This window comes from Lagenorhynchus albirostris, chromosome 5 (genome assembly GCF_949774975.1).
Source record: "Lagenorhynchus albirostris chromosome 5, mLagAlb1.1, whole genome shotgun sequence".
Taxonomy (NCBI): Eukaryota; Metazoa; Chordata; class Mammalia; order Artiodactyla; family Delphinidae; genus Lagenorhynchus; species Lagenorhynchus albirostris.
The window spans coordinates 90361775-90384045 of record NC_083099.1 but is presented as its reverse complement, the minus strand read 5'-3'; the positions used below and the strand labels follow the sequence as shown (position 1 = coordinate 90384045).

The window sequence follows — 22271 nt, the reverse complement described above, 5'->3', positions numbered from 1 at the left end:
ACCCCGTCCTGTCTGAGCGAAGAACAGACGCCTTCGGCGACCTACCACAGAGGTGGGTCCAAATCCAAAGCTGAACCCCGGGAGCTGTGCGAACAAAGAAAAGAGAGGGAAATTTCTCCCAGCAGCCTCAGGAGCAGTGGATTAAATCTCCACAATCAACTTGATGCACCCTGCATCTGTGGAATACCTGAATAGACAACGAATCAACCCAAATTGAGGAGGTGGACTTTGGGAGCGATGATATATGTATATTTTTTTCCCTTTTTCTCTTTTTGTGAGTGTGTATGTGTATGCTTCTGTGTGTGATTTTGTCTGTATAGCTTTGCTTTTACCATGTGTCCTAGGGTTCTGTCCATCAAATTTTTCTTTTTTTTTTTTTTAGTATAGTTTTTAGCGCTTGTAATTGGTGGATTTGTTTTTTGCTTTGGTTGCTCTCTTCTTTCTTTCTTCTTTTTTATTACTTTTTAAATTTTTTTATATTTAAAAATTATTTTTTATTTTAATAACTTTGTTTTATTTTTCTCATTCTTTCCTTCTGTTTTCTCCCTTTTATTCTGAGCTGTGTGGATGACAGCATCTTGGTGCTCTGGCTAGGTGGCAGATTTGTGCCTCTGAGGTGGGAGAGCCAAGTTCAGGACATTCATCCACCAGAGACCTCCCAGCTCCACGTAATATCAAACGGCGAAAATCTCCCATAGATCTCATTTTCAACAACAAGACCCAGCTCCACTCAATGAACAGCAAGCTATAGTGCTGGACATCCTATGAAAAACAACTAGCAAGACAGGAACACAAGCCACCCATTAGCAGAGAGCCTCCCTAAAATAATATTAAGGCCACAGACACTCCAAAACACACCACCAGATGCAGACCTGCCAACCAGAAAGACAAGATCCAGTCTCATCTACCAGAACAGAGGCACTAGACCCCTCCACCAGGAAGCCTACATAATCCACTGAACCAACCTTAGCCACTGGGGGCAGACACCAAAAACAACAGGAACTACAAACCTTCAGCCTGCGAAAAGTAGACCCCAAACACAGTAAGTGAAGCAAAATGTGAATACAAAGAAACACAAAGCAGATGAAGGAGCTAGGTAAAAACCCACCAGACCGAACAAATGAAGAGGAAATAGGCAGTCTACCTGAAAAAGAATTCAGAGTAATGATAGTGGAGATAATCCAAAATCTTGGAAATAGAATGGAGAAAATACAAGAAACTTTTAACAAGGACCTAGAAGAACGAAAGAGCAAACAAACAATGATGAACAACACAATAAATGAAATTAAAACTTCTCTAGAAGGAATCAGTAGCAGAAAAACTGAGGCAGAAGAATGGATAAGTGACCTGGAAGACAAAATAGTGGAAATAACTGCTGCAGAGCAGAATGAAGAAAGAAGAATGAAGATAATAGAGGACAGTCTCACAGACCTCTGGGACAACATAAAATGCACCAGTATTCGAATTACAGGGGTCCCAGAAGAAGAAGAGAAAAAGAAAGGGACTGAGAAAATATTTGAAGAGATTATAGTTGAAAGCTTCCCTAACATGGGAAAGGAAATAATTAATCAAGTCCAGGAAGCACAGAATGTCCCATACAGGATAAAACCAAGGAGAAACACGCCAAGACACATATTAATCAAACTATCAAAAATTAAATACAAAGAAAAAATATTAAAAGCAGCAAGGGACAAACAACAAATACCATACAAGGAATCCCCATAAGGTTAACAGGTGATCTTAGAGCAGAAACTCTGCAGGCCAGAAGGCAGGGGCAGGACATATTTAAAATGATGAAAGGGAAAAAACTACAACCAAGATTACTCTACCCAGCAACGATCTCATTCAGATTTGACAGAGAAATTAAAACCTTTACAGACAAGCAAAAGCTAAGAGAATTCAGCACCACCAAAGCAGCTTTACAACAAATTCTAAAAGGACTTCTCTAGGCAGGAAACACAAGAGAAGGAAAAGACCTACAATAACAAACTCAAAACAATTAAGAAAATGGTAATAGGAACATACATATCAATAATTACCTTAAATGTAAATGGATTAAATGCTCCTACCAAAAGACATAGACTGGCTGAATGGATACAAAAACAAGGCCCATACATAGGCTGTCTACACGAGACCCACGTCAGACCTAGGGACACATACAAACTAAAAGTGAGGGGATGGAAAAAGATATTCCATGCAAATGGAAATCAAAAGAAAGCTGGAGTAGCAATTCTCATATCAGACAAAATAGACTTTAACACAAAGACTATTACAAGAGACAAAGAAGGACACTAAATAATGATCAAGGGACCAATTGGAGAAGAAGATATAACAATTGTAAATATTTATGAACCCAACAAGGGAGCACCACAATATATAAGGCAAATGCTAACAGCCAAAAAAGGGGAAAATGACAGTAACACAATCATAGTAGGGGACTTTAACACCCCACTTTCACCAATGGACAGATCAACCAAAAAGAAAATAAATAAGCAAACACAAGCTTTAAATGATACATTAAACAAGATGAACTTAATTGATATTTATAGGACATTCCATCCAAAAACAACAGAATACACTTTCTTACAAGTGCACATGGAACATTCTCCAGGATAGATCATATCTTGGGTCAGAAATCAAGCCTTGGTAAATTTAAGAAAATTCAAATCATATCAAGTATCTTTTCTGACCACAACACCATGAAACCAGATATCAATTACAGGAAAAAATCGGTAAAAAACACAAACACATGGAGGCTAAACAATACACTACTTAATAACCAAGAGATCACTGAAGAAATCAAAGAGGAAATTAAAAAATACCTATAAACAAATGACAATGAAACCACAACAATCCAAAACCTGTGGGATGCAGCAAGGCAGTTCTAAGATGGAAGCTTATGGCAATAGAGTCCTACCTTAAGAAATAGGAGGAATCTCAAATAAACAACCTAAACTTACACCTAAAGCAATTAGAGAAAGAGGAACCAAAAAACCCCGAAGTTGGCAGAAGGAAGGAAGTCATAAAGATCAGATCAGAAATAACTGAAAGAGAAACGAGGGAAACAATGGCAAAGATCAGTAAAACTAAAAGCTGGTTCTTTGTGAAGATAAAATTGATAAACCATTGGTCAGATTCCTCAAGAAAAAAAGGGAGAAGGCTCAAATCACCAGAATTAGAAATAAAAAAGGAAAAGTAACAACTGACACTGCAGAAATACAAAGGATCATGAGACATTACTACAAGCAACTCTATGCCAATAAAATGGACGACCTAAAAGACATGGACAAATTCTTAGAAAAGCACAACCTTCTGAGACTGAACAAGGAAGAAATAGAAACTATAAACACACCAATCACAACGACTGAAATTGAGACTGTGATTAAAAATCTTCCAACAGATAAAAACCCAGGACCAGATGGCTTCACAGGCAAATTCTACCAAACATTTAGAGAAGAGCTAACACCTATCCTTCTCAAACTCTTCCAAAATATAGCAGAGGGAGGAACCCCAAACTCATTCTACAAGGCCACCATCACCCTGATACCAAAACCAGACAAAGATGTCACAAACAAGAAAACTACAGGCCAATATCACTGATGAACATAGATGCAAAAATCCTCAACAAAATACTAGCAAACAGAATCCAGCAGCACATTAAAAGGATCATACACCATGATCAAGTGCAGTTTATCCCAGGAATGCAAGGACTCTTCAATATATGCAAATCAATCAGTGTGATAAACCACATTAAAAATTGAAGAATAAAAGCCATATGATCATCTCAATAGATGCAGAAAAAGCCTTCAACAAACTTCAGCACCCATTTATGATAAAAATCCTCCAGAAAGTAGGCAAAGAGGGAACTTGACTTTCCTCAACATAATAAATGCCATATATGACAAACCCACAGCCAACATTATTCTCAATGGTGAAAAACTGAAACCATTTCCTCTAAGATCAGCAACAAGACAAGGTTGTCCATTCTCACCACTATTATTCAACATTGTTTTGGAAGTTTTAGCCACAGCAATCAGAGAAGAAAAAGAAACAAAAGGAATCCAAATCAGAAAAGAAGAAGTAAAGCTGTCACTGTTTGAAGATGACATGACACTATAAATACAGAATCCTAAAGATGCTACCACAAAACTACTAGAGCTAATAAATGAATTTGGTAAAGTAGCAGGATATAAAATTAATGCACAAAAATCTCTTGCATTCCTATATATTAATGATGAAAAATCTGAAAGAGAAATTAAGGAAACACTCCCATTTACCACTGCAACAAAAAGAATAAAGTACCTAGGAATAAACCTGCCTACGGAGACAATGCCTCCTTAGGCATTACAATAGGCATGACATGGAAGCAACCTAAGTGTCTATCAACAGATGAATAGATAAAGAAGATGTGAACATATATACAATGGAATATTACTCAGCCATAAAAAGAAATGAAATTGAGTTATTTGTAGTGAAGTGGATGGACCTAGAGTCTGTCATACAGAGTGAATTAAGTCAGAAAGAGAAAAACGTATATATATATATATATACATATATATATATATTCCATATATATACGGAATCTATAAAAAAAATGATCATGAAGAACCTAGAGGCAGGATGGAAATAAAGATGCAGACCTACTAGAGAATGGACTTGATGACATGGGGAGGGGAAGGGTAAGTTGGGACAAAGTGAGAGAGTGGCATGGACATATATACACTACCAAATGTAAAACCAACAGCTAGTGGGAAGCAGCCACATAGGACAGGGAGATCAGCTCAGTGCTTTGTGACCACCTAGAGGGGTGGGATAGAGAGGGTGGGAGGGAGACGTAAGAGGGAGGAGATGTGGGAATATATGTATATGTATAGCTGATTCACTTTGTTATAAAGCAGAAACTAACACACCATTTTAAAGCAATTATACTCCAATAAAGATGTTAAAAAAAGAAAAGAAAAGAAAAGAAAAACAGATTTAAAAAAAAGAGAATGCCAGTGAAAAAGTGCCTTGACAGCTTGGTATCCAGGGCCCTGTTGATACGTGCCACCAGCCACTTAAACATCCTCTCATAAATTGACTTAGATAAGGCACCAACGTCATAGGTCACCTGGAAATCACATTGAAAGTATTCCTTCATCTGAGAGCAGTGCTCATTTTGATCCTGGGCATTCTCTATCAGCAACCACTTTCTAGTAAAAACCAGCGTATTTATCCACATTCTGTGGTTCTAGCTTTATGCTGAATATAAGAGGAAAGGAAGAAAGAAGCAAGGAAGGGAGGAAAACAAGAAGGGAGGGAGAGAGGTGAAAAGCGGAAGAGAGGGGGGAACAGAGTTGAGCTAGCCTGGGATCTCCCTACCCAACACTCCTGTAAGAGATTCATGTTCCTATCACTAAAGGACCAAATATCCTGGAGTAGTGTGGCAACATGGTCTAAAGTCTTGCTGTTCAAAGTGTGGTCCTAAGACCTACAGCATCAGCATCACCTGAGATTGTTAACGATGCCAACACTTGGCATCTCATCCCAGACCTAAGTTTTTAATTTTTCTTTTAATTTATTTCTTTCACACCTTTATGGAGTATAATTGCTTTACAATAGTGTGTTAGTTTCTGGTTTATAACAAAGTGAATCAGCTATACATATATCCCCAATTCTCCTCCCTCTTGCATCTCCCTCCCACCCTCCCTATCCCACCCCTCTAGGAGGTTACAAAGCACCGAGCTGACCTCCCTGTGCTATGCAGCTGCTTCCTATCTATTTTACATTTGGTAGTATATGTAAGTCCAAGACACTCTCACTTCGTCCCAACTTACCCTTCCCCCTCCCTGTGTCCTCAAGTCCATTCTCTACATCTGCATCTTTATTTTTGTCCTGCCCCTAGGGTCTTCAGAACAATTTTTTTTTTTACATTCCATATATATGTTTGTTTTTCTCTTTCTGACTTAATTCACTCTGTATGACAGACTCTACATCCATCCACCTCACTACAAATAACTCAATTTCATTTCTGTTTATGGCTGAGTAATATTCCATTGTACATATGTGCCACATCTTCTTTATCCATTCATCCAATGATGGACACTTAGGTTGTTTCCAACTCCGGGCTATTGTAAATAGAGCTGCAATGAACATTTTGGTACATGACTCTTTGAATTATGGTTTTCTCAGGGTATATGCCCAGGAGTGGGATTGCTGGGTCGTATGGTAGTTCTATTTGTAGTTTTTAAAGGAACCTCCATACTGTTCTCCATAGTGGCTGTATCAATTTACATTCCCACCAGCAGTGCAAGAGGGTTCCCTTTTCTCCACACCCTATCCAGCATTTATTGTTTGCAGATATTCTAATGATGGCCATTCTGACTGGTGTAAGGTGATATCCCATTGCAGTTTTGATTTGCCTTTCTCTAATATTAGTGATGTTGAGCATACTTTCATGTGTTTTTTGGAAATCTGTATATCTTCTTTGGAGAAATGTCTATTTAGGTCTTCTGCCCATTTTTGGATTCGGTTGTTTGGTTTTTGATATTGAGCCACATGAGCTGCTTGTATATTTTGGAGATTAATCCTTTGTCAGTTGCTTCATTTGCAAATATTTTCTCCCATTCTGATGGTTGTCTTTTTGTCTTGTTTATGGTTTCCTTTGCTGTGCAAAAGCTTTTAAGTTTCATTAGGTCCCATTTGTTTATTTTTGTTTTTATTTTCATTTCTTTAGGAGGTGGGTCAAAAAGGATCTTGCTGAGATTTATGTCATAGAGTGTTCTGCCTATGTTTTTCTCTAAGAGTTTTATAGTGTCTGGCCTTAAATTTAGGTCTTTAATCAATTTTGAGTTTATTTTTGTGTATGGTGTTAGGGAGTGTTCTAATTTCATTCTTTTACATGTAGCTGTCCAGTTTTCCCAGCACCATTTACTGGAGGCTCTCTTTTCTCTATTGTATATTCTTGCCTCCTTTACCAAAAATAAGGTGACCATATATGCTTGGGTTTATCTCTGCACTTTCCATTCTGTTCCATTGATCTATATTTGTGTTTTTGTGCCAGTACCATATTGTCTTGATTACTATAGCTTTGTAGTATAGTCTGAAGTCAGGGAGCCTGATTCCTCCAGGTCTGTTTTTCTTTCTCAAGATTGCTTTGGCTATTCAGGGTCTTTTGTGTTTCCATACAAACTGTGAAATTTTTTTGTATGTATAGTTCTGTGAATAATGCCATTGGTAGTTTGACAGGAATTGCTTGAATCTGTAGTTTGCTTTGGGTAGTATAGTCATTTTCACAATGTTGATTCTCCCAATCCAAGAACATGGTATACATCTCCATCTGTTTGTGTCATCTTTAATTTCTTTCATCAGTGTCTTAATGTTTTCTGCATACAGGTCTTTTTCTCCTCAGGTAGGTTTATTCCTAGGTATTTTATTCTTTCTTTTGCAATGATAAATGGGAGTGTTTCCTTAATTTCTCTTTCAGATTTTTCATCATTACTGTATAGGAATGCAAGAATTTCTGTGCATTAATTTTGTATCCTGCTACTTTACCAAATTCATTGATTAGCTCTAGTAGTTTTGTGGTAGCATCTTTAGGATTCTCTATGTATAGTATCATGTCATCTGCAAGCAGTGACAGCTTTACTTCTTCTTTTCCAGTTTGGATTCCTTTTATTTCTTTTTCTTCTCTGATTGCTGTGGCTAAAGCTTCCAAAACAATGTTGAATGATAGTGGTGAGAATGGACAACCTTGTCTTGTTGCTGATCTTAGAGGAAATGGTTTCAGTTTTTCACCATTGTCAACGATGTTGGCTGTGGGTTTGTCACATATGGCATTTATTATGTTGAGGTAAGTTAAGTTCCCTCTTTGCCGACTTTCTGATTTTTATCATAAATGGGTGTTGAAGATTGTTGAAGGCTTTTTCTGCATCTATTGAGATGATCATATGGTTTTTCTTCAATTTTTTAATGTGGTTTATCACACTGATTGATTTGCATATATTGAAGAATCCTTGCATTCCTGGGATAAACCGCACTTGATCATGGTGTATGATCCTTTTAATGTGCTGTTGGATTCTGTTTGCTAGTATTTTGTTGAGGATTTTTGCATCTGTGTTCATCAGTGATATTGGCCTGTAGTTCTCTTTCTTTGTGACATCTTTGTCTGGTTTTGGTATCAGGGTGATGGTGGCCTTGTAGAATGAGTTTGGGGTTTGTTCCTCCCTCTGCTATATTTTGGAAGAGTTTGAGAAGGATAGGTGTTAGCTCTTCTCTAAATGTTTGATAGAATTCGCCTGCAAGGCCACGTGGCTCTTGCTTTTGTTTGTTGGAAGATTTTTAATCACAGTCTCAATTTCAGTCCTTGTGATTGGTGTGTTTATATTTTCTATTTTTTCCTGGTTCAATCTTGAATGTTGTGCTTTTCTATGAAATTTTCCATTTCTGCAGGTTGTCCATTTTATTGGCATAGAGTTGCTTGTAGTAATGTCTCATGATCCTTTGTATTTCTGCAGTGTCAGTTAATGCTTCTCGTTCTTCATTTCTCATTCTAGTGATTTGAGTCTTCTCCCTTTTTTTCTTGATGAGTCTGGCTAATGTTTTATCAATTTTGTTTATCTTCTCAAAGAACCAGCTTTTAGTTTTATTGATCTTTGCTATTGTTTCCTTCATTTCTTTTTCATTTATTTCTGATCTGATCTTTATGATTTCTTTCCTTGTGCTAACTTTTTTTTGTTCTTCTTTCTCTAATTGCTTTAGGTGTAAGTTTAGGTTGTTTTTTTAAGATGCCTCATGTTGCTTAAGGTAGGACTGCATTGCAATAAACTTCCCTCTTAGAACTGCATTTGCTGCATCCCACAGGTTTTGGATTGACATGGTTTCATTGTCATTTGTTTTTAGGTATTTTTTTATTTCCTCTTTGATTTATTCAGTGATCCCTTGGATATTAAGTAGTGTATTGTTTAGCTTCCATGTGTTTGTATTTTTTACCAATTTTTTCCCGTAATTGATATCTGGTCTCATAGTGTTGTGGTCGGAAAAGATACTTGATATGATTTCAATTTTCTTAAGTTTACCAAGGCTTGATTTGTGACCCAAGATATGGTCTATCCTGGAGAATCTTCCATGAGCACTTGAGAAGAAAGTGTATTCTGTTGTTTTTAGATGGAATGTCCTATAAATATCAATTATGTCCATCTTGTTTAATGTGTCATTTAAAGCTTGTGTTTGCTTATTTATTTTCTTTTTGGTTGATCTGTCCATTGGTGAAAGTGGGGTGTTAAAGTCCCTACTATGATTGTGTTACTGTCGTTTTCCCCTTTTATGGCTGTTAGCATTTGCCTTATGTATTGAGGTGCTCCTATTTTGGGTTCATAAATATTTACAATTGTTATATCTTCTTCTCCAATTGGTCCCTTGATCATTATTTAGTGTTCTTCTTTGTCTCTTATAATAGTCTTTGTGTTAAAGTCTATTTTGTCTGATATGAGAATTGCTACTCCAGCTTTCTTTTGATTTCCATTTGCATGGAATATCTTTTTCCATCCCCTCACTTTTGGTCTGTATGTGCCCCTAGGTCTGAATTGGGTCTCGTGTAGACAGCCTATGTACGGATCTTGTTTTTGTATCCATTCAGCTAGTCTATGTCTTTCGGTGGGAGCATTTAATCTATTTACATTTAAGGTAATTATCGATATGTATGTTCCTATTACCATTTTCTTAATTGTTTTGAGTTTGTTATTGTAGGTCTTTTCCTTCTCTTGTGTTTCCTGCCTAGAGAAGTCCTTTTAGAATTTGTTGTAAAGCTGCTTTGGTGGTGCTGAATTCTCTTAGCCTTTGCTTGTCTATAAAGGTTTTAATTTCTCCATCAAATCTGAATGAGATCCCTGCTGGGTAGAGTAATCTTGGTTATAAGTTTTTCCCTTTCATCACTTTAAATATGTCTTGCCACTCCCTTTTGGTTTGCAGAGTTTCTGCTCTAAGATCAGCTGTTAACCTTATGGGGATTTCCTTGTATGTTATTTGTTGTTTTCCCTTGCTGCTTTTAATATTTTTTCTTTGTATTTAATTTTCAGTAGTTTGATTAATATGTGTCTTGACATGTTTCTCCTTGGATTTCTCCTGTATGGGACTCTCTGCACTTTCTGGACTTGATTGACTATTTCCTTTCCCATATTAGGGAATTTTTCAACTATAATCTCTTCAAACATTTTCTCAGTACATTTCTTTTTCCCTTCTTCTTCTGGGACCCCTATAATTCAAATGTTGGTGTGTTTAATGTTGTTGCAGTGGTGTCCAAGACTGTCCTCAATTCTTTTCATTCCCTTTTCTTTATTCTGCTCTATGGTAATTATTTCCACTATTTTGTCTTCCTGGTCACTTATCCATTCTTCTGCCTCAGTTATTCTGCTATTGATTCTTTCTAGAAAATTTTTAACTTCATTTATTCAATAATGTTCATCATTGTTTGTTTGTTCTTTAGTTCTTCTAAGTCCTTGTTAAACGTTTCTTGTTTTTTCTCCATTCTATTTCCAAGATTTTGGATCATCTTTACTATCACTACTCTGAATTCTTTTTCAGGTAGACTGCCTATTTCCTCTTCATTTGTTTGGTCTGGTGGGTTTTTACCTTGCTCCTTTATCTCCTGTGTGTTTCTCTGTCTTCTCATTTTGCTTAACTTACTGTGTTTGCAGTCTCCTTTTCACAGGTTGCAGTTTCATAGTTCCAGTTGTTTTTGGTGTCTGCCCCCAGTGGCTAAGGTTTGTTCAGTGGGTTGTGTAGACTCCCTGGTCGAGGGGACTAGTGTGTGTCTTCTGGTGGATGAGGCTAGATTTTGTCTTTCTGGTGGGCAGTACCACGTCTGGCTGTGTGTTTCAGAGTGGCTGTGACCTTATTATGATTTTAGGCAGCCTCTCTCCTAAGGGGTGGGGTTGTGTTCCTGTCTCTCTCATTGTTTTGCATAGGGTGTCCAGCACTGTAGCTTGCTGGTTGTTGAGTGGAGCTAGGTCTTAGGGTTGAGATGGAGATCTCTGGGAGAGCTTTCGCCGTTTGATATTATATGGAACTGAGAGGTCTCTGGTGGACCAATGTCCTGAACTCAGCTCTCCCACCTCAGAGGCACAGGTCTGACACCCAGCTGAGGAACCAAGACCCTGTCAGCCATATGGCTTTTGGAAAGTCTGATGTCTTCTGCCAGCATTCATTAGGTGTTCTGTAGGAGTTGTTCCACATGTAGATGTATTTCTGATGTAATTTTGGAGAGGAAGGTGATCTCCACGTCTTAATCCTCCACCATCTTGAGGGTCTCCCCCCATCCCAGACCTCTAAACCAGAATTTTTACTCTAACACAATCCACTCCGACTCCTACACACCATAAACTTTGAAAAATACTGGTAGAGTATGTTAGGAATCTCGAATTCCCAGCCCTCGTCCTTCTGCTGCTGTTGCTAATAAATTGTATAACCTTTGGCAAGTGACCTAACCTCCCTGGGCTGCAGTCTCTTCACCTGAATTATGCTCTTAAAGATTCTTTCCAGCCTCAGCTTCCACCTTCTTTATTATATTAATTCCCAGGGCTGTTCTCAACTCTGTGCAGGGAGAATGGCAATTTAGTGCATCATTCTGACTCAGATTCTCCTACTATAAAACTCAGGCTGCATTTCCCCTCCCTGGAGGTGTGTGGCAAAAGCTCTCTCATAACCTACTAGGGAGAGCTCCAACCTCTGTGCCTGCTGCTGCTGTACAGATGCAGATCCTGGTGCCGTGATGCAAAGGCACTGCTGTAGTAGCAGGTTTCTGATAGACTCCAAGTAGGAGTGACTTTCAGCTGGACAGTCTCCAAGCCTGGAAGCAGAATGTGCTCCAACGACTTAACATTTAAAATAGGCCTATTGAATCCATCCTTTAGTTGCCCAGGAGAGTGAACACAGCAGGAGCCAGTTTGTGTCTGGTGGTGATTTAGTTATGAGTCACTCACTCCCTGATCAGTTATCTTGAGTCATTTCCACAGTAATCCATAAGCCGATGGCATCACAGTTTTTTATTATTGGCGTCAAGAGCACACCCGCACAAATAAAGCACCAGGAATGATTTTTATCCTCCAGAGCACTGAGGAATCACTCTCTGTCTATAGCAGTCACTTTGAAAGTTAAAAAGAACATGACTAACTTGCTCACTCCCTTTTAATTCCCTAAATACTTGAGAAGTAGGAGTGGGAGAGAAACTAGCCATGGGTGGGGAGTAGCAAAGAAACAGGAAGAAAGCCTGAAGTTGTAGCAGAGGAAGAAATGGATGGTATGATGTGTGCTGAATCAATTAATAAAACTGATAATCCAATATACTGCTCACCAATTAATCATTTTCATCACTTTCTGTCCAATGAAGGACGACAGAGGCAGGAAAATCTACATGCCCACTTTTCAGGGACTAAATGGACCTATGTCTGAGCTCTTTTCAAAATAACCTCACAGAAGACTTTGATTACTTGGGGTTTGAGAGTATATGACAGAAAAAAACAAAACTGAAAAGAAGTGGAGTCAAATAGCCATAGTTTTAACCACCTTGATCCCTCACTTTCTCATCTGTAACATAACAATATTAAAATATTCTTGTCTCATGGTTGTTGGGAGAGGTTCAATGAGACAGTGGATGTAAATATACATAGCACAACAGTTGACACTTAGCATCCAATAAATATTAGTTCCCCCTTTCCCATGCCTTTTCCACTTTTATCACTTCCTCACCCTCAATCCAGTATTTATTACCCATGTTGCCTTGAGCAGTTAATCGTTCTAAGGTTCACTGGCTTTAACTATAAAATGGAAATGTAAATAAGATCAATTTTGCAGGCTTGCTGTTAGATTAAATAAGCTATCCATACAAAGCACATAGCATAGCACCCATAGTGAACATTCAATGGCTACTTATTATTATTATTGTTTGATCATTATTAATCTTTTTAAAGTAAAATAACTTATTTCTGATCAGCACAGTCAGAACTCTCCTGGAGTCATAAAATACTAGGCCTGAAGAACCTTACTTCCTGATAATCACGTATAGTGTCTCTCAACTCGGGATGGTGCCTCCCCCTAAGGGTGGGGGGCATTTGGAAACAGGGTGGGCATTTTTCCATTGTTATAGTGACTGAGAGTATTACTGGTATTTAGCACCTTGGAGCAGGAATGCAAAGCCTCCTACAATGTGTGGACATGCTCATACACAAGGAAGTATCCCCTTTAGATGCCAATCACCCCACCACTAAGACACACAGAAGAATTTAACTTCTTCATGGGTGCTCAGAGAGATGGAGTATTTGACCAAAGTCCAAGAGTTAGTTAGCATTAGAGCTAGAACTAAATTTTGTATAGCGTGTTAACACTGCAAGAATTTTTGCCATCTTTTGCAATTGTCATCAACAGCATATACATCTCTATTCTTAGCCATGACAATTGTCTCTATAAAGTCAGTACAATTCCTAAGAAAAGAAAAGCCTTACAGTGTGCTTTCTTGCTTTGTCTCCAGGAGATGGAAGAAGAGAGAGAGAGAAATAGAGAGAGTGCATGAGCAAGAGGGAGAGTCGGGGAGGGAGGGAGAGGATGGAGGATGAGGGTTTCTTTTCTTTTACTGTTGAATAATAATATATTAGCTTGCTTCACTGATTCCATTATAGTAGAGGCTGGGGTAGTAACTCAGTCCCTGAGAACACAATATTAAAGAGACGAAGGTTTGATTTCAGTCCTTCTATGGGCTCATTAGTTTTACACAGAGCAAGTCCTCTTCTATAATCATAGCATGTCATGCAGGCATGTGGTGGCGAATGTCTTAAAAGGCAAGAAGCTGCCAAACACCTATAACCTCACTACCAAGAAATAGCTTAGCTACTTGTCCTGCTGAGTATGGTTCAATGTCAGCTCAATATTTTATTTTAACATTTATGGCTGTGATTAGATGGCCAGTGTCTTGAAAGAGCGTGGGTGAGGGGCTGGTGAGCACAGGGAGCTTCCAGGGGCTGAGTGAAGAGGTGTCTCTGATGTCCGTGAAGAACAGTCAGGGATCATTGTCTTTCAAGGATGTAACTGTAGACTTTGGCAGGGAGGAGTGCCAACTGTTGGACCTTGCTCAGAAAAGTCTGTACAGGGATGTAATGCTGGAAAACGATTTCAATTTGATCTCAATGGTGTGTCAAGTTCCCAAACCAGAAGTCATTTTCAGCTTGGTGAAATATCAAGCCAGAGCTGTCTAGAATACATAGGAAGTACAGAATGGCTAACATACACCTCTGCAAAAAAGAAACATAGGCAGACCTTGAAGACAGCAGAGGAATAAGACGTGGAGATCACCTTCCTCCCCACAAATACATCAAAAATACATCTACATGTGGAACAACTCCTACAGAACGCCTACTGAATGCTGGCAGAAGACCTCAGACTTCCCAAAAGGCAAGAAAACCCCACATATCTGGGTAGGGCAAAAGAAAAAAGAAAACACAGAGATAAAAGAATAGGAACAGGACCTGAACTTCTGGGAGGGAGCTGTGAAGGAGGAAAAGTTTCCACACACTAGGAAGTCCCTTCACTGGTGTGGATGGGGGTGGGAAGCTTTGGAGCCACAGAAGACAGCACAGCAACAGGGGTGCAGAGGGCAAAGCAGAGAGCTTCCCACACAGAGGATCAGTGCCAACTGGCACTCACCAGATTGAGATGGTTGTCTGCTCACCCACTGGGGCAGGTGAGGTCTGGGAGCTGAGGCTTGAGCTTCAGAGGTCAGACCCTAGGGAGTAGACTGGGGTTGGCTGCATGAAGACAGCCTGAAGGGGGCTAGTGCACTACAGCTAGCCAGGAGGGAGTCTGAGAAAAAGTCTGGACCTGATGGAGAGTCAAGAGACCATTGTTTTAGGGTGTGTGAGGAGAGGGGCTTCCTGCTTCATGTGCCCACAGATGGCAGAGCACCACCTAAGTGAACTCCAGAGACAGGCATGACAAATGGCTAACATCTTGGACCCCAGAGGCAGGCAAAGACCTCTATTACTGCCGCCACTGCCACCAAGAATCCTGTGTGCAAGCACAGGTCACTACCCACACCCCTCCAGAAGCCTGTGCAGCCCGCCACTGCCAGGATCCCATGATCTAGGGCCACCTTCCCTGGAAGAACACATGGTGCACCTCAGGCTGTTGCAACATCATGCTGGTCTCTGCCACTGCAGGCATGCCCCGCATTCCAATTATGACTACCATACTCCTCCCTCTAACTAGCCTGAGGGAGTAAGAGAGGCCTAATCAGCCACAGCTTTAACAACCTCCTCTCTGGGTGGGGAAGAGATGCCTGAGAGCGGCCTACACGCAGAGGTGGGGCCAAAACCAAAGCTGAACCCCAGGAGCTGTGCAAACAAAGTAGAGAAAGGGAAATTTCTCTGTGCAGCCTCAAGAGCAGCAGATTAAATCCCAGCAATCAGCTTGATAAACCCTACATCTGTGGAGTACCTGAATAGACAACAAATGTCCCAAAATTGAGGAGGTGGAATTTGGGAGCAACTGTAGCCTTGGGGTTTTCTTACTGCGTTTGATTCGTTTTTGGTTTTATGTTTATCTTAGCTTAGATTTTAGTGCTTGTTTTCATTGGTGGGTTTGTTTACTGGTTTGGTTTCTCTCTTCCTTTATTTTTCTCTTTTTGTGAGTGTGTGTGTGTGTGTGTGTGTTTTGTGTGATTTTGTCAATTTAGTTTTGCTTTTACCATTTGTTTTGGGGTTCTGTCTGTTCACTTTTTTTTTCTTCATTTTATTCCATGCCATGCAGTTGGCAGGGTTATGGTGCTCCGGCCGGGTGTTGGGCCTGAGCCTCCAAGTTGGGAGAGCTGAGTCCAGGATACTGGGCTGCCAGAGACCTTCAGAGTCCTTCCAGCTCCACATAATATAAATTGGTGAGAGCTCTCTCAGAGATCTCCATCTCAACATTAAGACTGAGCTCCACCCAATGGCCAACAAGCTCCAGTGCTGGAAAACCCATGCCAAACAACTAGTAAGAGAGGAACACAGCTCCATTCATTAGCACACAGGCTGCCTAAAGTCATATTAAGTTCAAAGACACCACAAAACACACCAGATGCGGCCCTGCCCACCAAAGAGACAAGATCCAGCCCCACCCAAAAGAACACAGGAACCAGTCCCCCCCACCAGGAAACCTACACAACCCACTGAAACAACCTTACCCACTGGGGGCAGACAAGAGAAATAAGAGGAACTACGAACCTGCAGCCTGCAAAAAGGAGACTGCAAACACAGTGAGTTAAACAAAATGAAAAGACAGAGAAATATGCACCAGATGCAGAAGCAAGGTAAAAACCCACCAGACCAAACAAATGAAGAAGAAATAGACAGTCTACCTGAAAAAGGATTCAGAGTAGTGATAGTAAAGATGATCCAAAATCTTGGAAATAGAATGGAGAAAATAGAATAAATGTTTAACAAGGACCTAGAAGAACTAAAGAGCAAACAAACAATGATGAACAACACAATAAATGAAGTTAAAAATACTCTAGAAGGAATCAATAGCAGAATAACTGAGGCAGAAGAATGGACAATGACCTGGAAGATAGAATACTGGAAATAACGGCCGCAGAGCAGATAAAGAGAAAAGAATGAAAAGAACTGACAACAGTCTCAGAGATTTCTGGGACAATATTAAATGTACCAACTTTTGAATTATAGGGGACCCAGAAGAAGAAGAGAAAAATAAAGAGTCTGAGAAAATATTTGAAGAGATTATACTTGAAAACTTCCCTAACATGGGAAAGGAAATAGTCAATCAAGTCCAGGAAGCACAGAGAGTCCATACAGGATAAATCCGAGGAGAAACATGCCAAAACACATATTAATCAAACTATCAAAAATTAAATACAAAGAAAAAATATTAAAAGCAGGAAGGGAAAAGCAACAAATAACATACAAGGGAATCCCCAAAAGGCTAAGAGCTGATCTTTAAGCAGAAACTCTGCAAGCCAGAAAGGAGTGGCAAGGCATATTTAAAGTGATGAAAGGGAAAACTCTACAACCAAGATTACTCTACATAGCAAGGATCTCATTCAGATTTGACGGAGAAATTAAAACCTTTATAGACAAGCAAAAGCTAAGAGAACTCAGCACCACCAAACCAGCTTTACAACAAATGCTAAAGGAACTTCTACAGGTGGAGGAAAACAAGAGAAGAAAAAGACCTACAAAAACAAACCCAAAACAATTAAGAAAATGGTAATAGGAACATACATATCAATAATTACTTTAAATTAAATGGATTAAATGCTCCAACGAAAAGAAACAGACTGGCTGAAAGGATACAAAAACAAGGCCCATATATATGCTGTCTACAAGAGACCCACTTCAGACCTAGGGACACACACAGACTGAAAGTGAGGGGATGGAAAAAGATATTCTATGCAAATGGAAATCAAAAGAAAGCTGGAGTAGCAGTTCTCATATCAGACAAAATAGACATTAAAATAAAGACTATAACAAGAGACAAAGAAGAAAACCACATAATTATAAAGGGACCAAACCAAGAAGAAGATAAAACAATTGTAAATATTTATGAACCCAACAAAGGAGCACCTCAATATAAAAGGCAAATGCTAACAGCCATAAAAGGGGAAACGGACAGTAACACAATAATAATAGGGGACTTTACACCCCACTTTCACCAATGGACAGATCATCCAAAATGAAAAAAAATAAGGAAACACAAGCTTTAAATGACACATTAGACTACATGGACTTAACTGATATTTATAGGACATTCCATCCAAAAACAACAGAATACACTTTCTTCTCAAGTGCACAAGGAACATTCTCCAGGATAGATCATATCTTGGGTCACAAATCAAGCCTTGCTAAAGTTAAGAAAATTGAAATCATATCAAGTACCTTTTCTGACCACAATGCTATAAGACTAGATATCATTTACAGGAAAAAATCTGTAAAAAATACAAACGCATGGAGGCTAAACAACATGCTACTAAAGAACCAAGAGATGACTGAAGAAATCAAAGAGGAAATCAAAAAATACCTAGAAACAAATGACAACAAAAACACGATGACCCAAAACCAATGGGATGCAGCAAAAGCAATTCTAAAGGGAAGTTTAAAGCAGTACAATCCCACCTCAAGAAACAAGAAACATCTCAAATAAACAACCTAACCTTACACCAAAAGCAATTAGACAAAGCAGAACAAAAATACCCCAAAGTTAGCAGAAGGAAATAAATCATAAAGACCAGATCAGAACCTCCTAGAGAAATGGAAATAAAAACAAAAATAAACAAAAGGGACCTATTGAAACTTCAAAGCTTTTGCACAGCAAAGGAAACCATAAAGAAGACCAAAAGACAACCCTCAGAATGGGAGAAAATATTTGCAAATGAAGCAACTGACAAAGGATTAATCTCCAAAATGTACAAGCAGCTCATGCAGCTCAATAACAAAAAAAACAAACAACCCAATCCAAAAATGGGCAGAAGACCTAAATAGACATTTCTCCAAAGAAGATATACAGACTGCCAACAAACACATGAAACAATGCTCAACATCATTAATCATTAGAGAAATGCAAATCAAAACTACAATGAGATATCATCTTACACCGGTCAGAATGGCCATCATCAAAAAATCTAGAAACAATAAATGCTGGAGAGGGTGTGGAGAAAAGGGAACACTCTTGCACTGCTGGTGGGAATGTGAATTGGTTCAGCCACTATGGAGAACAGTATGGAGGTTCCTTAAAAAAACTACAGATAGAACTACCATATGACCCAGCAATCCCACTACTGGGCATATACCCTGAGAAAACCAAAATACAAAAAGAGTCATGTACCAAAATGTTCATTGCAGCTCTGTTTACAATAGCCCAGAGATGAAAACAACCTAAGTGCCCATCATCGGATGAATGGATAAAGAAGATGTGGCACATATATAAAATGGAATATTACTCAGCCATAAAAAGAAATGAAATTGAGCTATTTGTAATGAGGTGGATAGACCTAGAGTCTGTCATACAGAGTGAAGTAAGTCAGAAAGAAAAAGACAAATACCATATGCTAACACATATATATGGGATTTAAGGGAAAAAAATGTCATGAAGAACCTAGGGGTAAGACAGGAATAAAGACACAGACCTACTGGAGAACAGACTTGAGGATATGGGGAGGGGGAAGGGTGAGCTGTGACAGGGCGAGAGAGAGGCATGGACATATATACACTAACAAACGTAAGGTAGATAGCTAGTGGGAAGCAGCTGCATGACACAGGAATATCGGTTCGGTGCTTTGTGACTGCCTGGATCGGTGGGATAGGGAGGGTGGGAGGGAGGGAGATGCAAGAGGGAAGAGATATGGGAACATATGTATATGTATAACTGATTCACTTTGTTATAAAGCAGAAACTAACACACCATTGTAAAGCAATTATACCCCAATAAAGATGTTAAAAATAAATAAATAACAATATAAAATAACCCCCCAAAAAACAAAAGAAAAAAAAGATGAAGAAGAAAAAAACTAACCTCTAGGTTCACCCCCATCAAAAAAAAGTATTAAATATAATATTACTTAAAATTCACAGGAGGAGAAACAAGTGAAGGTGAAAGTATTGCTAAAATTAATATAAAATTTTCCTGAAAACAAGAGCTATTAGTACTGAAAAGTTCCATTTAAACAGTTTTTAAAAATCAAGTTTGTCTCTTAGGGGAAAACATAGGCAGAACACTCTATGACATAAATCACAGCAAGATCGTTTTTGACCCACTCTAGAGAAATGGAAACAAAAATAAAAAAATGGGACCTAATGAAACTCAAAAGCTTTTGCACAGCAAAGGAAACCATAAACAAGACGAAAAGACAACCCTCAGTATGGCAGAAAATATTTGCAATTGAAGCAACTGACAGAAGATTAATCTCCAAAATTTACAAGCAGCTCATGCAGCTCAATATCAAAAAACAAACAATCCAAAAATGGGCAGAAGACCTAAATAGACATTTCTTCAAAGAAGATATGCAGATGGCCAGCAAACACATGAAAGGATGTTCAACATCACTAATTATTAGAGAAATGCAAATCAAAACTACAATGAGGTATCATCTCACACCAGTCAGAATGGCCATCGTCAAAAAATCTACAAACAATACATGCTGGAGAGGGTGTGGAGAAAAGGGAACCCTCTTGCACTGTTGGTGGGATTGTAAATTGATACAACCACTATTGAGAACAGTGTGGAGGTTCCTTAAAGATCTAAAAATAGAATTACCATACGACCCAGCAATCTCACTACCGGGCATATGCCCTGAGAAAACCATAATTCAAAAACAGTCATGTACCACAATGCTCACTGCAGCTCTATTTACAATAGCCAGGACATGGAAGCAACCTAAGTGTCCATCGACAGATGAATGGATAAAGAAGATGTGGTACATATATACAATGGAATATTACTCAGCCATAAAAAGAAAGGAAATTGAGTTATTTGCAGTGAGGTGGATGGACACAGAGTCTGTCAGACAGAGTGAAGTAAGTCAGAAAGAGAAAAACAAATACCATATGCTAACACATATATATGGAATCTAAGGGAAAAAATGGTCATGAAGAACCTAGGGGCAGGACAGGATTAAAGATGCAGACATAGAGAATGGACTTGGGGACACAGGGAGGGAGAAGGGTAAGCTGGGACAAGGTGAGCAAGTGGCATGAACATATATACACTACCAAACGTAAGGTAGATAGCTAGTAGGAAGCAGCTGCATAGTACAGGGAGATCAGCTTGGTGCTTTGTGACCACCTAGAGGGGTAGGATAGGGAGGGTGGGAGGGACGGAGACACAAGAAGGAAGAGATATGGGAACATATGCATATGTATAACTGATTCACTTTGTTACACAGCAGAAACTAACACATCATTGTAAAGCAATTATACTCCAATAAAGATGTAAAAAAAAAAAGAGGGAAGAGATATGGGAACATATGTAAAAGTATAACTGATTCACTTTGTTATAAAGCAGAAACTAACACACCATTGTAAAGCAATTATACTCCAATAAAGATGTTAAAAAAAAAAAGAGGGAAGAGATATGGGAACATATGTAAAAGTATAACTGATTCACTTTGTTATAAAGCAGAACTAACACACCATTGTAAAGCAATTATACTCCAATAAAGATGTAAAAAAAGAAAAAATAAAGACCAGATCAGAAATCAATGAAAAAGATATGAAGGAAACAATAGCAAAGATCAATAAAACTAAAAGATGGTTCTTTGAGAAGGTAAACCAAATTGATAAAACATTAGCCAGACTCATCAAGAAAAAAGGGAGAAGACTCAAATCAATAGAAATGAAAAAGAAGTAACAACTGATACTGCAGAAATACAAAGGATCATGAGAGATTACCATGAGCAACTATATGTCAATAAAATAGACAACCTGGAAGACATGGACAAATTCTTAGAAAAGCACAACTTTCTGAGACTGAACCAGAAAGAAATAGAAAACATATACAGCCCAATCACAAGCACTAAAATTGAAACTGTGATTTAAAATCTTCTAACAAACAAAAGCCCAGGACCAGATGGCTTCAGAGGCGAATTCTATCAAACATTTAGAGAAGAGTTAACACCTATCCTTCTCAAACTCTTCCAAAATATAGTAGAGGGAGGAAAACTCCCAAACTCATTCTACAATGCCACCATCTCCCTGATAACAAAAGCAGACAAAGACATCACAGAAAAGAAAACTACAGGCCAGTATCACTGATGAACACAGATGCAAAAATCCTCAACAAAATACTAGCAAACAAAATCCAACAGCACATTAAAAGGATCATACACCATGATCAAGTGGGGTTTATCCAGGAAACCAAGGATTCTTCAATATACACAAATCAATCAATGTGATACACTATATTAACAAATTGGAGGATAAAAACCATATGATAATCTCAATAGATGCAGAAAAAGCTTTGAACAAATTTCAACACCAATTTATAATAAAAACTCTCCAGAAAGTGGGCAAAGAGGGAACCTACCTCAACATAATAAATGCCATATATGACAAAAGCACAGCCAACATCATTTTCAATGGTGAAAAACTGAAACCATTTCCACTAAGATCAGGAACAAGACAAGGGTACCAACCCTCACCACTATTATTCAACATAGTTTTGGAAGTTTTAGCCACAGCAATCAGAGAAGAAAAAGAAATAAAAGGAATCCAAATTGGAAAAGAAGTAAAACTGTCACTGTTTGCAGATGACATGATACTATA

General features: G+C 38.6%; 1 protein-coding gene across 1 annotated transcript in view; it reads right to left on the bottom strand.

The window, feature by feature from the left end:
- Positions 1–22271, bottom strand: part of MYH15 (myosin heavy chain 15) — a 185666-nt gene that overhangs the window by 118223 nt on the left and 45172 nt on the right. The window contains 1 exon segment of the mRNA XM_060149051.1: positions 5005–5110. Within this exon segment, the coding sequence (XP_060005034.1) occupies positions 5005–5110 (106 nt within the window).